This window comes from Peromyscus maniculatus, chromosome 14 (genome assembly GCF_049852395.1).
Source record: "Peromyscus maniculatus bairdii isolate BWxNUB_F1_BW_parent chromosome 14, HU_Pman_BW_mat_3.1, whole genome shotgun sequence".
Taxonomy (NCBI): domain Eukaryota; kingdom Metazoa; phylum Chordata; class Mammalia; order Rodentia; family Cricetidae; genus Peromyscus; species Peromyscus maniculatus.
In genome coordinates, this window is record NC_134865.1 from 73070721 (window position 1) to 73085017 (window position 14297).

Genomic DNA, 14297 nt, shown 5'->3' on the forward strand with positions numbered 1-14297 from the left:
GTCCTTTGCTTGCTTAGAGTTACCCCAAGGTATTTTGTATCATTTGTGGCTATTGTAAATGGTGATGTATCTCTGATTACCTTCTCAGCCTTTTTGCCAGTTGTATATAGGAGGGCTACTGATTTTTTTGAGTTAATCTTGTATCCTGCCATGTTATTGAAGGTGTTTATCAGCTATAAGAGCTCCTTGGTCAAATTTTTGGGGTCACTTATGTATACTAACATGTCATCTGCAAATAGTGAAAGTTTGATTTCTTCCTTTCTAATTTGTATTGCCTTTATCTCTTTTTGCTGTCTTATTGCTCTAGCTACAACCTCAAGTACTATATTGGATAAATATGGGGAGAGCAGACAGCCTTGTTTTGTTCCTGATTTTAATGGAATCACTTTGAGTTTCTCTCCATTTAATTTGATGTTGGCTGTGGGCTTGCTGTAAATTGCCTTAATTATGTTTAGGTATGTTCCCTGTATTCCTGATGTTTCCAAGACTTTTATCATAAAGGGGTGTAGGATTTTGTCAAATGCCTTTTCAACATCTCATGAAATGATCATGTGGTTTTTTTCTTTCAGTTTGTTTATATGGTGTATTACATTGACTAAATTTTATATGTTGAACCACTCTTGAATCTCTGGGATGAAGCCTACTTGATAATGATGGGTAACTGTTTTGATGTGTTCTTGGAGTCTGTCAATATTTTATTGAGTATTTTTGCATCAATGTTCATGAGGAAGATTGGTCTGTAATTGGTCTGTTGCATCTTTGTTTTGCTTGGGAATCAGAGTAACTGTAGCCTTATAGAAGGAGTTTTGTAACATTCCTTCTGTTTCTATTGTATGGAAAATCTTAAAGAGTATTGGTATTAACTCTTCTTTGAAGATCTGGTAGAATTCTGTGTTGAATCCATCTGGTCCTGGGATTTTTTTGGTTGGGAGACTTTTAATGACTGTTTCTATTTCTTTAGGGGTTATTGGTCTATTTAAATAGTTTATCTGGTCTTGATTTAACTTAGGTATGTGGTACCTATCCAGAAAATTGTCCATTTCTTTCAGATTTTCCAATTTTGTGGAATACAGGTTTTTGAAGTATGACCTGATGATTCTCTGGATTCCCTCCATGTCTGTTGTTATGTCTCCCTTTTCATTTCTGATTGTGTTAATTTGGATGCTCTCTCTGCCTTCTGGCTAGTCTGGATAAGGGCTTATCTATCTTGTTGATTTTCTCAAAGAACCAACTCTTTGTATTGTTCTGTTTCTACTTTATTGATTTCATATCTCAATTTTATTATTTCCTGGCCTCTAATCCTCCTCGGTGACTTTGCTTCTCCTTGTTCTAGAGCTTTCAAGTGTGTTGTTTAGTCACTAGTGTAAGATTTCTCCAACTTCTTTATGTGGGCATTTAGTGGTATGAATTTTCCTCTTAGCACTGCTTTCATAGTGTCCCATAAGTTTGGTTATGTAGTATATTCATTTTCATTGATCTCTAGGAAGTCTTTAATTTCTTTATTTCTTCCTTGACCAACTGGTGATTAAGTTGAGCATTATTCAGTTTCCATGAGATTGTAGGCTTTCTGTAATTTTTATTGTTGTTGATGTCTAACTTTAAACCATGGTGGTCTGATAGAATACAGGAGGTTATTCCAATTTTTTTGTTGTGTTAGATTTGCTTTGTGACTGAGTATGTGGTCATTTTTTTGAGAAGGTTCCGTGGGGTGCTGAGAAGAAGGTATATTCTTTTTTGTTAGGGTGGAATGTTCTGTATATATCAATTAAGTCCATTTGAGTCATAACATCAGTTAAACCCATTATTTCTCTGTTAAGTTTCCATTTGGCAGATCTGTCCAGTGGTGAGAGTAGGTTGTTGAAGTCTCCCACTATTAATGTGTGGGGTTTAATGTGTGATTTGAGCTTTAATGATATTTCTTTTACATATACGGCTGCCCTTGTGTTTGGAACATAAATGTTCTGAATTGAAACTTCATCTTGGTGAATCTTTCCTGTGATGAGTATGTAACGTCCTTCTTGACCTCTTTTGATTGATTTTAGTTTGAGGTCTACTTTATCATATATTAGGATAGCTACACCAGCTTGCTTAAGACCATTTGATTGGAAAGACCTTTCCCAGCCTTTTATTCTGAGGTACTGTCTATCTTTGAAATCGAGGTGTGTTTCTTGTATGCAGCAGAAAGATGGGTCCTGCCTTTGTATCCATTCTGTTAGCTTGTGTCTTTTTATAGGTGAATCAATTCCATTGATATTAAAGGATATTAATGACCAGTGATTGTTAATTCATGTTATTTTCTTGGTGGTAGTATGTGTATATTTCTGTTCTTTGGGATTTACTGCTGTGGGGTTATCTATTGCCTTGGTTTGTGTGGGTGTATCTGAATTCTTTAGGTTGGAATTTTCCTTCTAGAGCTTTCTGTAGGGCTGGATTTGTGGATAGGTATTGTTTAAATCTGGTTTTTGTCTTGGAATGTCTTGTTCACTCTGTCTATGATGATTGAATGTTTTGCTGAGTATATTATTCTAGCCTGGCATCCATGGTCTCTTAGGGTCTCCATTATATCTGTCTAGGTCCTTCTGACTTTCAAAGTCTCCATTGAGAAGTCAGGTGTTATTCTGATGGGTTTGCCTTTATAAGTCACTTGGGCTTTTTTCCTTTGCTGCTCTTAATGTTCTTTCTTCATTCTGTAGGTTTAGTTGTTTATTATGTGGCAACGGGACTTCTGGGGGACGTTTAATCTGTTTGGTGTTCTGTAGACTTCCTGCGTCTTCATAGTTATTTTCTTCTTTAAGTTGGGCAAGTTTTCTTCTATGATCCTTTTTTTTTTTTTTTTTTTTTTGGTTTTTCGAGACAGGGTTTCTCTGTGTAGCTTTGCGCCTTTCCTGGAGCTCACTTGGTAGCCCAGGCTGGCCTCGAACTCACAGAGATCCGCCTGGCTCTGCCTCCCAAGTGCTGGGATTAAAGGCATGCGCCACCAACGCCCGGCCTTCTTCTATGATCTTGTTGAATATATTTTATGTGCCTTTGAGTTGGTATTCTTCTCCTCCTTTTATCCCTATTATTCTTAGCTTTGGCCTTTTCATGGTGTCCCAGATTTCCTGGACGTTTTGTGTTATGACTTTTTTTGGCTTTGGTATTTCCTTTGACAAATATATTTCCTCTATTGTATCCTCTACACCAGTTATTCTTCTCTCTTCCATCTCTTGTATTCTGTTGGTTATGCTTGCATCTGTGTTTCCTGTTCGTTTACTCATATTTTCTATTTCCAGCATTTCCTCTGTGTCTTCTTCATTGTTTCTATTTCCCTTTTCAGGTCTTGACCTGTTTCCTTCACATGTTTAATTGCTTTTTTCGTGGTTTTCTTGGCTTTCTTTAAGGGTTTATTAATTTCTTCCAAAGTTTAATTGTCTTTTCCTCTATTTCTTTATTGGTTTCTTCCAATTTTTTGTTCGTCTTTTCCTCAATTTCATTCTTCATTTTTCCTTGAACGGCCTCTAGCATCTTCACGATGCTATTCTTAAGGTTACTTTCTTCTGCTTCTTCTACATTGTGATGTTCAGGTCTTGCTGTTGAAAGAGGCCTAGGTTCTGGTGATGCTGTATTGCTCTTTATGTTATTATATGTATTTTTGCTTTGACGTCTGCCCATCTCCTCCTCTCTTGGTCCAATGAGAGCTGGTGGTTTGGTTTCTGTGCCTCAGGAAGTTGCTGGGGTCTCAGGCGAATGGGTATGAGGGCAGGGCATGTAGGTTGCAAGATCCAGTGGGAGGTTTTCATTGGGGGGGCCTTCCTTCAGGAGTTTTGCCTGCTGGCCAGCAACTCTTGATCCAATGAGAGCTGGTGGTTTGCTTTCCGTGCCTCTGGAAGTTTCTGGGGACTCAGGCAGATGGATATAGGGGCAGGGCATGCAGATTGTAGGGTCTGGTGGGGGAATTTTGGTGTGTGTGTGGGCCTTCCTGCAGGAGTTTTGCCTGCTGGCTAGCAACTGGGACAAAGTTGGGTGGGTGTTCCTGGGGACTGGTTGTGTCCCAGGGAAGGGTCCTGGGGTAAGACTCTCTGGGTATGAGTGAAGTAACTCACTTGTGAACTAATTCTATCCATATATTTGTTTTTTCAGGAAATTATCCTTTTAATTTGATAGCCTAAGAGTTCATACATCAAGGAAAAAAATTATATCTGTTCAAATAATAAAGTATTTGCCATGATTAATCTGCTGTTAATGGTGAACATTCAATGACTTAGAAGTGACAATATGTTATTTAAAAAAGTTGGAATACACAACTTGGTAATAATGGGTTCACAATGACAATACTATACACCTGGGCCATAACAAATAGATACTGTATAAAAACAATGGGAAAATACTGTCAAGAAAAAATATTAAATGGATAATATTTGAACTGTAAATGAGAAAAGGTTATGAATAAGAACTCCTGAAAAAGAGTCTGATACTTACGTTTATTATATACAATTCCTGATGAAAATTCAAACACATTCAAAAGTAAAATCATAACATATATAAGCAGTGATTCCATCTGTTGGAATAAATATAAGTTATTTCTATTCAGTTACTCTGAAAATATTATTTTGCATTTTTAGACATAAAAACAACTACACAAAGGTGAAGGAAGCATCTCTTCAAATTAAGACTATTTTTTTATCATGTGAAAAAAGCAGATGATAGAGAGGGAGGTAGAGTACTTGCTTAGCAAGCACACAGCCCTGGATTTAATCCCCAGCACCCAATTAACAATTGGCCAACCAACAAATCCCTGAAATAGACACACAACATGACTACATTCTAATTTATCTCCTACTGTGTATTTAAAATATGTAAAAGTATGGTCATAGTGAGAAACAGAGAGGTTGGGGCTTGGGATTTTCTTCAATATTAGTAACAGTGGGAGAAGTGAGAGTCATGATATTAGATTAAGATCTATATGATCTGTATAAGATATACAGATCAAGAATCTGCCTAGATCAGTAAATGCTCTAAGGATGATAAAACTGACAATCTTTTTTTTTTTTCTTTTACTATTTTGACAATATTTTGAATACCTAGATTTAGATGAAGTCTACATGGTCCCAAGCCTTCCTTGCATGTTCTTGCTGAGTATAGTAAGAATGCAAGTCTCTGGTGCTCTTGATTCAGGGCTTTTCTCAGGGTTGTGTTTGCTGCCAAAAGATGTGAAGGAGTTGCAACAGCAGGCCAGTTTCCATGATGATTCTCCTAATGTTAGTGTTCTTCCCCTGTGATGCATCTCATGACCTGTGTAAGTATCTGTTATAACAAAATTCACATATTGAAGTCCTAACCCCTAGAATGAGATCCTATTTAGAGAATGAGGTCATTGAAAGATGCTCTAACTGAAAGTGTATAGTATCCTTAAAAGCTGAGTAAACTTGGGCACAGAGTTACAAAAAGAGGAGATAAAGCAAAGACAGGGACAAGACAATCATCTATAAACTCATGGGAGAGGCCAGACTAGATTATTCTCTCAGGGACTTCAGTAGAAATCAACCATGGTAACACTTTGACCTTAGGCTTCTGGCCCCCAGAATTGTGAAAAAACATTCTGTTGCTTAATCTACCCAGTGTATGCTACTTTGTTATGGAACCCTAGGAAATGCTGTTGGACTTTGGGAGTGAAGGAATTAGAAAAAGCTTCATGCTGATACTATGGCTATGCTTCTCTCTGTGAGCAATGATACCTTTTGTCTCTAACCTAGGAATTTCATTTCTATTGCCAGGATCCAAGAAAACAGGTATAAGCCTGACTTGACAACTTCAAGTAGACTAAAATCTCAGACTCTGGAGGGCCCTTGATAACGTCTCAACTAATTAGCGTGTTCCCTCCCTCAAAATCTGCTTTGCTTATTTAAAAATATTTATTGGCAAAATGTTCAAATATCCATTGGATTTTGAATTTGCCATTTTTATATTTCCAAAAAAGTCTATTTTTTATTTACTTGGTTATTTTTAGAGAAAGGGTCTCACTGTGCTGGCCTGCAAGTCACTATGGATACCAGTCTGTTTTTCAACCCACAGAGATCCACTTGCCTCTGCCTCCTTGTGCCAGAATCAAAGGCATGCACCATCACAACAACCTTGGAAAAATTGAAAAATTCATGTATTATTTGTTCTCCACAAATTAATGGCAAGGCCCTATTGTTGAAGACAATGCTTACATATCTCAGTGACTACAGATATACTGAGCTGATCCTAACTAGAGATTTTACCCCTACTCTCTAGAGTTCATGGTACTGAAAGGTACTTATCAAGCTACCAGTAGAAAAAGGTAACCACAAATCCAGCTACAAACTCTGTGATCTACAAAGGTGATCTGCCTGGATGATCACTTTTCTGATTGGATTTAAAGCCTACTCCATGAGATGGAACTCTAACACTGCTCAGCTTGCCAAGAGCCTGAGACTAGATAGGTCATAGGCCTACCGTAAAACCAAATAATATTGTTCTGCTAAAGGAACGTAACAATAAAATGACTCCTATCAATATTGTGATATACCCATAGATCAGTACTTCACTCAGTCATCATCAGAGAAACTTTTTCTTGCAATAGATGGGAACTAACACAGAGACCCACAACTAGACAATGCACCAAGAGTGAGAGATTTTGGAATATTCAGTCCTAAATGGGATGTCTTCATCAAACACTCCCCTTGGGGATCAGGGAGCTCTGCAAAAGAGGAGGTAGAAAGATTTTAAGAGCTAGAATGGATGGATGATTCCAAGCAGTGTCTTCCAGACACAACACAACTGATCCACATATGAACTCACAGAGATTAGGTAGCATGCCCAGGAGCTGGACAGGTTTAAGCCAGATGGGATCACAGTGTGAAGGAGGGAAGAGGACATGGTCTGCCATCCCTAACCAAAAAGCTATCGCCCATTGACATCAGCTTGCAAAGGAAAAATTAGTTTCCTTCAATGGAGTCTCACTGGGTATATTAACCAAACTTAAGGTTAGGTTCTATGCTTAGTAGTAGATGGCCAACACAAAACAAAACAAACTCAATGGCATTTTTGTGGCCTTTTGATCTCAAATTGCTTTGTTTAGAAATTTTGGGCTTTTTTTGTTTGTTTGTTTGTTTGTTTGTTTGTTTTTTGGTGCTACTGGCTTTGGCTTATATGTTATAGTTTCCAATTTGGGGATTTTATGGCTTTGTGTATTTGTGTTTCTTGTGTTTTTTTCTCTTTCATTTACTTGTCTGAATTTTAAAGGGAGAGAGTCTAAAAGGGCATGGAGTTGGGTGGGGAATTGAGGATTAAAGAGAAGTTGGGGGAGGGGAAACTGTGATCATACTATTTTGTATGAAAACATTTTTTTTCAATTAAAAAAAATTCACGCTTTCAGTCACCTTAAGAAACAAGTTGTCACAGGGAAGAGGAAACAACTAGCATGATAAAGTATACCATCATGGTGCTTGCTCAATTATATTTTTTGTAAGAATAATTTGAGCGTTGAGATATGGTCATTGTTTAATTTAGAAAACAATATTCTTATCAAAATCTTGTATTATTTACCTAAACATTCAAATTAAATGATATAACACCATTAGAACCCATAAGCTTTTCTCATTAGTTTAACAGAAATGCATTATACTCTAGGTCTCCAGTTTGGTTGACCTATATTATTGTTATCCTCAATACTTCTCTAATTCCTTTTATTAAGTAGGCATAAAATAGCTAATTTAATTTTATTGGATTAGGCTATGGTTTATCTTTGACCAAAGAACTAAGAACTTACTGTGAAAGATTTTAAACACACAGGGAGGAAAGAGATTTGAGAGAGTTAATTCAAAGGAGACACAGCAGAATTGGTCTCAGGTTCCCTATGGCTCTGTTACTAAATGCATACCCCTGTTTTCAGGATTCAAGATTATTTACATACTCTTTTAGTTTAGTGACAGAATGAACTTTAGGGTCCATGGTGGTTTGGATGATTTGCCCCTTATAGTCACAGACATTTGAACACTTGGTCCTCAACTGATGGCACTGTTTAGGAGGCTTATGAGGTATCACCTTTGTTGGAGGAAGTATGTCACTCAAGGCAGGCTTTGAGAGTTCCATCTTTCCCTTTTATACTTGCAGGTCAAGATATGAGCCCTCAGCTTCCTGCTCTTGCCCTATGGTTTTGCTCTGCCATCATAGAGTATAACCCTCTGGAACCAGAAGCCCAAATACACTCTCTTCTGTAAGATGTTTGCAATGGCATTTTATCACAGTAATAAAAAAGTAACTAATAAAAGCATGTTAAAGATCATTACTACCTAGTACCAGATTAGCTTAGAAACGAGATCTTTGGACTTAACAAATTCAGTCAACACATGAAGATGCCACAAAATAAAAAAATTCAAGTGTATCAGGAATTATTATATTTAACCTATCATTAAACTGGTAACACATATCTTTATCTCATTTTACCATCAATATAACCTTTTTTCTTATGTTGATATTCATTTTTCCAACTGGAACTTCGTATCTAGAGAAATTTTGGTTTGAGTGAATCTTGAACAATTAAAATTTTTTTCAGTAAGCTGTTTCTCTAAGTTCACATTTTATTCAGTATTAATATCAATACTGAATATTACTATTAATATTAATTCAGACTAATATCACAGTTATTCTACACTGTCTGTGCTTGTTATATCTGATAGCTTCTTTACAGTGAAGTATTTGATTACCTCTACAACTTCTTTCTTCAGTTACATAAATTTCAATTTATTAAATTCAGATGTTTCATCTTATCAGACAATTATACTATCTTTTTTACTAGTCAGAGTCAACTTGGAAGCTACACAATGATAAATGGCAATGTCTTTTTATTTTTTTTCCAACTCACTTAACAGTTAAACTGACAACAGTTAGACAACTTTAATTATTATGGGCTTTATATAGCTGTCTTCGACAAACCAGACATTTGGAATTTCCCTCTTCTCTGGTATCAAACACTGCAAATTGTATCAAAGATGGATCCTACCTTCTCCCCATCCAGTTCATTTGTAACTCTTCCATTGTCATAGAAAAGTGATTACACTAAATTAATATTATAGCAGGGAGCTTATTTTAATATTCATTATTATAATAATTACCTCTAATTCCTCCCTGGTTGCCTTTCCTTTTTACATTTTACTCCTGTTTCTTCTGTGTAGAGTCTACACTGTAGACTGCAGAGACAGTATCAAGAATTGAATTTACACAACTGTCTGAGACAGTGTGTTTGAGGTGTTTCTTGTCTGTGACAACAAACATTGTGAATTCAACCAAAGAACAAGCCTATCTCCTCCCCATTTGTCTCATTTGTAGCTATTTGATTGTCACAGAAAAGTGATTACATCGATTAATATTATTGCAGGAAGCTTATTTTAGTATTCATTACTATATTTACCTTTAATTGTATGTCTCCCTTGTCTTTTGTTTTGTTGTTTACATTTTAGCCTTGTTTCTTCTGTAGATTAAAGATCCAACTATCAAGAGCTGAGTTTTCACAGTTGACTGCCTTAGCTGAGTTTTTACAGTTGACTACCTTAACAGTCTTCTTAACTTTGGTAACAGCCAATCAGCTGCTACTAAGTACAGAAGCCTGCTAAGAAAAATCTAAAGGATAGGCAGTTGGAATTTCCAACTAACTGCCTCCATCAAGAGTATAGCAGATTTTCTTTGAAAATCTATGAGAAGTAATAGTTTTCCAAATCTATCATCTTTAATATAATATCCATTTTAGAGTGTTCAGATGCTTATTTGAGTACATAAGTGAAAACATAACAGTCAAAAGGCCATCCTGTCTCTATACATTGACACTTAGGGCAACCTGTCATTGAAGAGCTTCATACTTGTCTTGAAAAATAAATAGGACTTAAAAGGTATGACTGACAAATGAACTTACTGCAAGATAAACAAGTAAACTCACAGGGTAAAAAGGTTACAAAGAGATGTGTGTGCATAGAATTTGCTAATTTTCTCCCATATTCATTGCTGTGTGGCTACTCTTTGTTGGGTGTCAGACTCAGGTTGCCAGAATGAATCTGAACAACTTCCCCAGTACCAAATAGTCACAAATGAATGTAAAGCTAGCAAGTAATGTTGTAATGACGCTAGTTAATTCCATTTTATATCCATGCTTTCCTTCAAAAGAGGATTCACGTGGCTTCTGTTTTGTATACCTATCACAGAAGTAAACTGGTCACAGTTTAATGTATATCCTGGGAAAGCCTGTGTAAGAAATATTCTTTTCCTCTTTTCTGGTGACTGTAAATGAAAAAGTTAGTCATCCATTTAAAAGAAAGAGCAGAACACAACAAAGTATTATCAATATTATTAGTACACAATAAAAGATTATTATTTAGTAGTAATAACTCTTTTCCCAGAAACTGGAGACTCCTTTTTGTTAGAGGTTGTTTCTTGCACTAGAAGGGGCTTAAGATTTTGCATGGAAGCAAATTACAAGCTTCAGACAATTGTGGCAATGCAGCAATAAGTTGTTTCTCCACACAGTATCAGGACAGAAATGTCTGAGCAAGGCTGAAAGTGCATATTGATAGTCCTATAGAAAATTATGGTTGGGCAGTGTTGGTGCACAACTTTAAACCCAGCACTCAGAAAGCAGAGGCAGACAGATTTCTGACTTTGAGGCCAGCCTGGTCTACAAATTGAGTTCCAGAGCAGTCAGGGATACACAGAGAAACCCTGTCTTGAAAAATAAAAACAAAAACAAAAATTATAAAGCTGGTCACAATGGCCTTCTCCTACCCTCACAGTCTTTTGTTTGTTTTCTCTCTTTGGATGCCCTGACATGTCTCTCTCTTCTACGGACAAAGGACTTGCTTTCAAGCAGACACTGATGTATAGCATTTTGATATGGATGAGCACTCTGAGTGACCTTCTAGTGCATCGTTATCTGTACCTATGCAATAAAAGATGAAATTCTTCCTCCTGATAAACACATCAGACTCCAGGCATCCAGTCAGGAGCTGCTGGGATAAGGAAAGGGGCTATGACTTTTTTTTTGTCCTGACTAAAAGAGTTCACTGAAAACTGCAAACAAATACAGAGAGAGTATTTCCACACAAATCAGCAATTGTGTTCAACAAATGATAACAAACATATTGGTATTTCTTGAATCTAATTCCTCACACATGTATATATTACATGAAGGATCCTTCTCCATGCAGTTCACACTTCTCAATTACTCTCACCATTTTGTAATGGAACGTGATTTTTCAAAAGCTTAAAACAGTTATTCATACAAAATGAGTACATGTAATTTACTCAAATACACAACATTCTCCTGTTCCAAGCTTTCTTATACAAATAATGAGAAAATGAATAATCATAAATAAAAATTCTTTAATGTATTTAAAAGCAATTCTTTTGCCAGAACTAACAGAGCATGCCTGTATTCTAATACTTAGAAGAAAGAGACAGGAATATCTTAAATTCAAATCCAACAGAAGCTCTATAAATGACACCTTGCTCAGATAAAACAAACAAGCAAACAAAAAACATGTATAGTTTAGTGGCAGATTGTTTGCATAAGAACCTGGGCTTAATTTCTAACAACACGTACATGCACACACACACACATACAAACTCATATGCACACATATTTTAGGATATGAACATGCTTAAGACTCAAGATAAATAATGAGAAATTTTTTTCCAGTAATTCAACATTGAAGATTATATTTACCTATAATATTTAACATTTAATTTTAATATATTTAATACATAAAAAGTAGTATCTTGCCACATATTATGGGAAACACCTGTGATCCCAAGGAGGCAGAGATAGAGTAATGAGTTAAGGCCAGTCTGGGCCACATAGTGGAACCTTGTCTTAACAACAAAACAAAAAGTGTCTCATTGTCTCATTTTTTAAAATGGTGTAATTAAACACATTAAAATGTGCTGTTGCTACCTAAAATTGTATACAATACATAAGTGCATGTGAAGTTAAGTCACTTGGGCTCACAATGCTCCCCACAAGAACTATAAACTAACAAAAACACCAGTATCAGACATGAGAAACCTTCTTTCAAATGGTTGGCCAGGGTAGTCCTTGTGACTGCTAAAACAATATAGATTATCAATGAAGCCCTTGGTTACCTCTCAGGGATTTAAGGTAAGCTACGTATTGCTGAAGACACAGTACACTTAGGACACAGAACTTGAATGATTCAATCTGGATGTAAGCTGAAAGCTCTTAGGTCCAAAGGGAACCCCTATCATTTTAAAAGGCAGTGCATATGTCCCAAATGACTGTCTGTGCTTAACTGGGGCTGAAGGCTAGCAAGGTAAACAAAAGGATTGCTGGTGGATAGATGAAAGTTTATTCTCAGCACTCCTCAGAGACCTGTAAAACTGGTTTCTGTATGCCAAGAAGAGCCACTTCCCTATCTCCCCTTGCCTCTGGCAGATGAGGCATCTGGTTCCCTATTGACAGGTACCTGAGGTGCATATCCAAGCCCAAGCTAACCTCCAGGCTCCTTTCTCCCCTACTGACATGTACCTATAGTATATACCAAAGCCACTGGGCTCTTCTAGTCTAAACTCCCCAGGTTGTTCCAGCTCCCTCCCTCCAATTACCTGTTCCCTTTAGATGAGGTTCTTTCTTGCCCTGCTCTTCTTTCTGCTTGTAAGAGACAGCCCCAGCCATGACTACTTTGCTCCTCTCTCTGTACCCAAGAGGTAGCCATAGCAGCTTTAGACTTCTGCAGATGCTTCTGGCTATTTTCTCCTCCAGATTTACAATAAACATTTTCTTTCAAAGGCACCCATGGAGCAATCCAGTTTGATAGTTTCAACGTGCCCTCACTTACAAAAGCCTCCTTCCTGGAATTCAACTTCCATGATTCCAGAAATACTATGTAAGTTGTCAAGGGAAGCAATTAAACACCTATCCAGCTGTAAAACCTATGAAACAGGACAATTACCAGCATGGCAAGATATGCATAAAGATGCAAGAAATGGCACTCGTGTTGATGGCAACCAACAACGGTCTAATTGGACCTAAGGCCCATTCAACAGAAGAGAAGTCATGCCTGGTACTGGAAATCTAGTACCTGGGACCATGCCTGGGACTAGTAATGTTATGGACCTTAGAAAAATACCTACTATACTATTTCACTAGACCAGCATTAATTCCTAACTACAATCTGAATCTTATCCTTATATCTACAGATAAGTATAGCTATCACTCCTTACCAAAGAAGCCTTTCTTTATAGCAAATGAAGGCTATTACAGAAATCCACAACTGGACAAATACACAGATCAACCGTTCACGGGGAACCTAGTCCCAGTGGATACTTCTATGTTATATCTCCTTCATCTATGGGTCAAGGGACATCAAGGAAGAAAGAAGGGGAAAGATTGTTGTTAAGAATCAGAATACCAGGGAGTCTGCTGTGATACAGTCTCTTCTAGAAATGGCTACATAAACAAGATTAGAACAATGACAATATCAATGGACATGTTAACATGGAAGGAGGAAGTTTCAGAGGGCCCCACCTCTATATACAAAGAACTACAGGCAACTAACAACTGAAAGGAAAATTAGCCTCTCCTCAGGATTGGCTGTCCAATGGAGAATAGTCAGTCCTGAAACTATATACACGAACAACAAAATATGACTCAGTCAGTTATAATTCTATATATTTGTGCATGCACATATATATCGTATATACATATGGAGGCACACAAGAATAATAATCCAAGAAAAGGGTTATCAACTTGATAGTTGGGGGTTTTAAAAGGGATTTGAGGGAGGGTACCTTGGAGAGGCTAAAAGGAGAAAAGGGGTATAGGATGTAAGGGAGTGTAATTCTATTTCAACTAAAAGCATATTTAAAAAATATGAACCAAAAAAAAAGAAATACAAAAAAGTGTTCAATAACACAAAGTTTACTAAATATAGTTCACTAAATTACATTGATGAATGCCTGTGTCAAGTTTTTCATAGAAAAATATATTTAATATATATTTAATATAATGTTAAAAATTCTCTTAAACATAAGCATTGCTAAAGAATTCACATTGTAAGAAACTTGAGGGCAAAGGTAGAGAGAGAGATATTGGGATCATTTGAATTTAATGAGGTATTGCAGCTACACGCAGCATGACACAAAAAAAATCTACAGTTTTTGGTATCTCACAAATAGATAATAATACATTACATAAAATATTATGATGGTTAAACTTCCAAGTACAACAGAAATAGGTATCAGACATTTATTTGAGCTATTTTCTACCAATAAAAATATATGCAATAAAATTT

At 36.5% G+C, this 14297-nt stretch overlaps 1 protein-coding gene across 11 annotated transcripts in view; it reads right to left on the reverse strand.

Moving 5' to 3' along the window:
- Positions 1-14297, reverse strand: part of LOC102917890 (cation channel sperm-associated auxiliary subunit beta-like) — a 189370-nt gene that overhangs the window by 153344 nt on the left and 21729 nt on the right. For 3 of the 11 annotated variants that reach the window (XM_076551255.1, XM_076551254.1, XM_076551251.1), the window contains exons 1-2: positions 9413-9601; positions 4459-4537 (exon numbers count right to left, since the gene is read on the reverse strand). In XM_076551255.1, coding sequence (XP_076407370.1) covers positions 4459-4537 — 79 coding nt within the window. In that variant the 5' untranslated portion in view covers positions 9413-9601. Of the gene's footprint in view, positions 1-4458; positions 4538-5060; positions 5284-9412; positions 9602-14297 lie in introns of those variants that run through there. The other 8 variants (XM_076551260.1, XM_076551258.1, XM_076551257.1 and 5 more) reach the window with 6 other exon arrangements.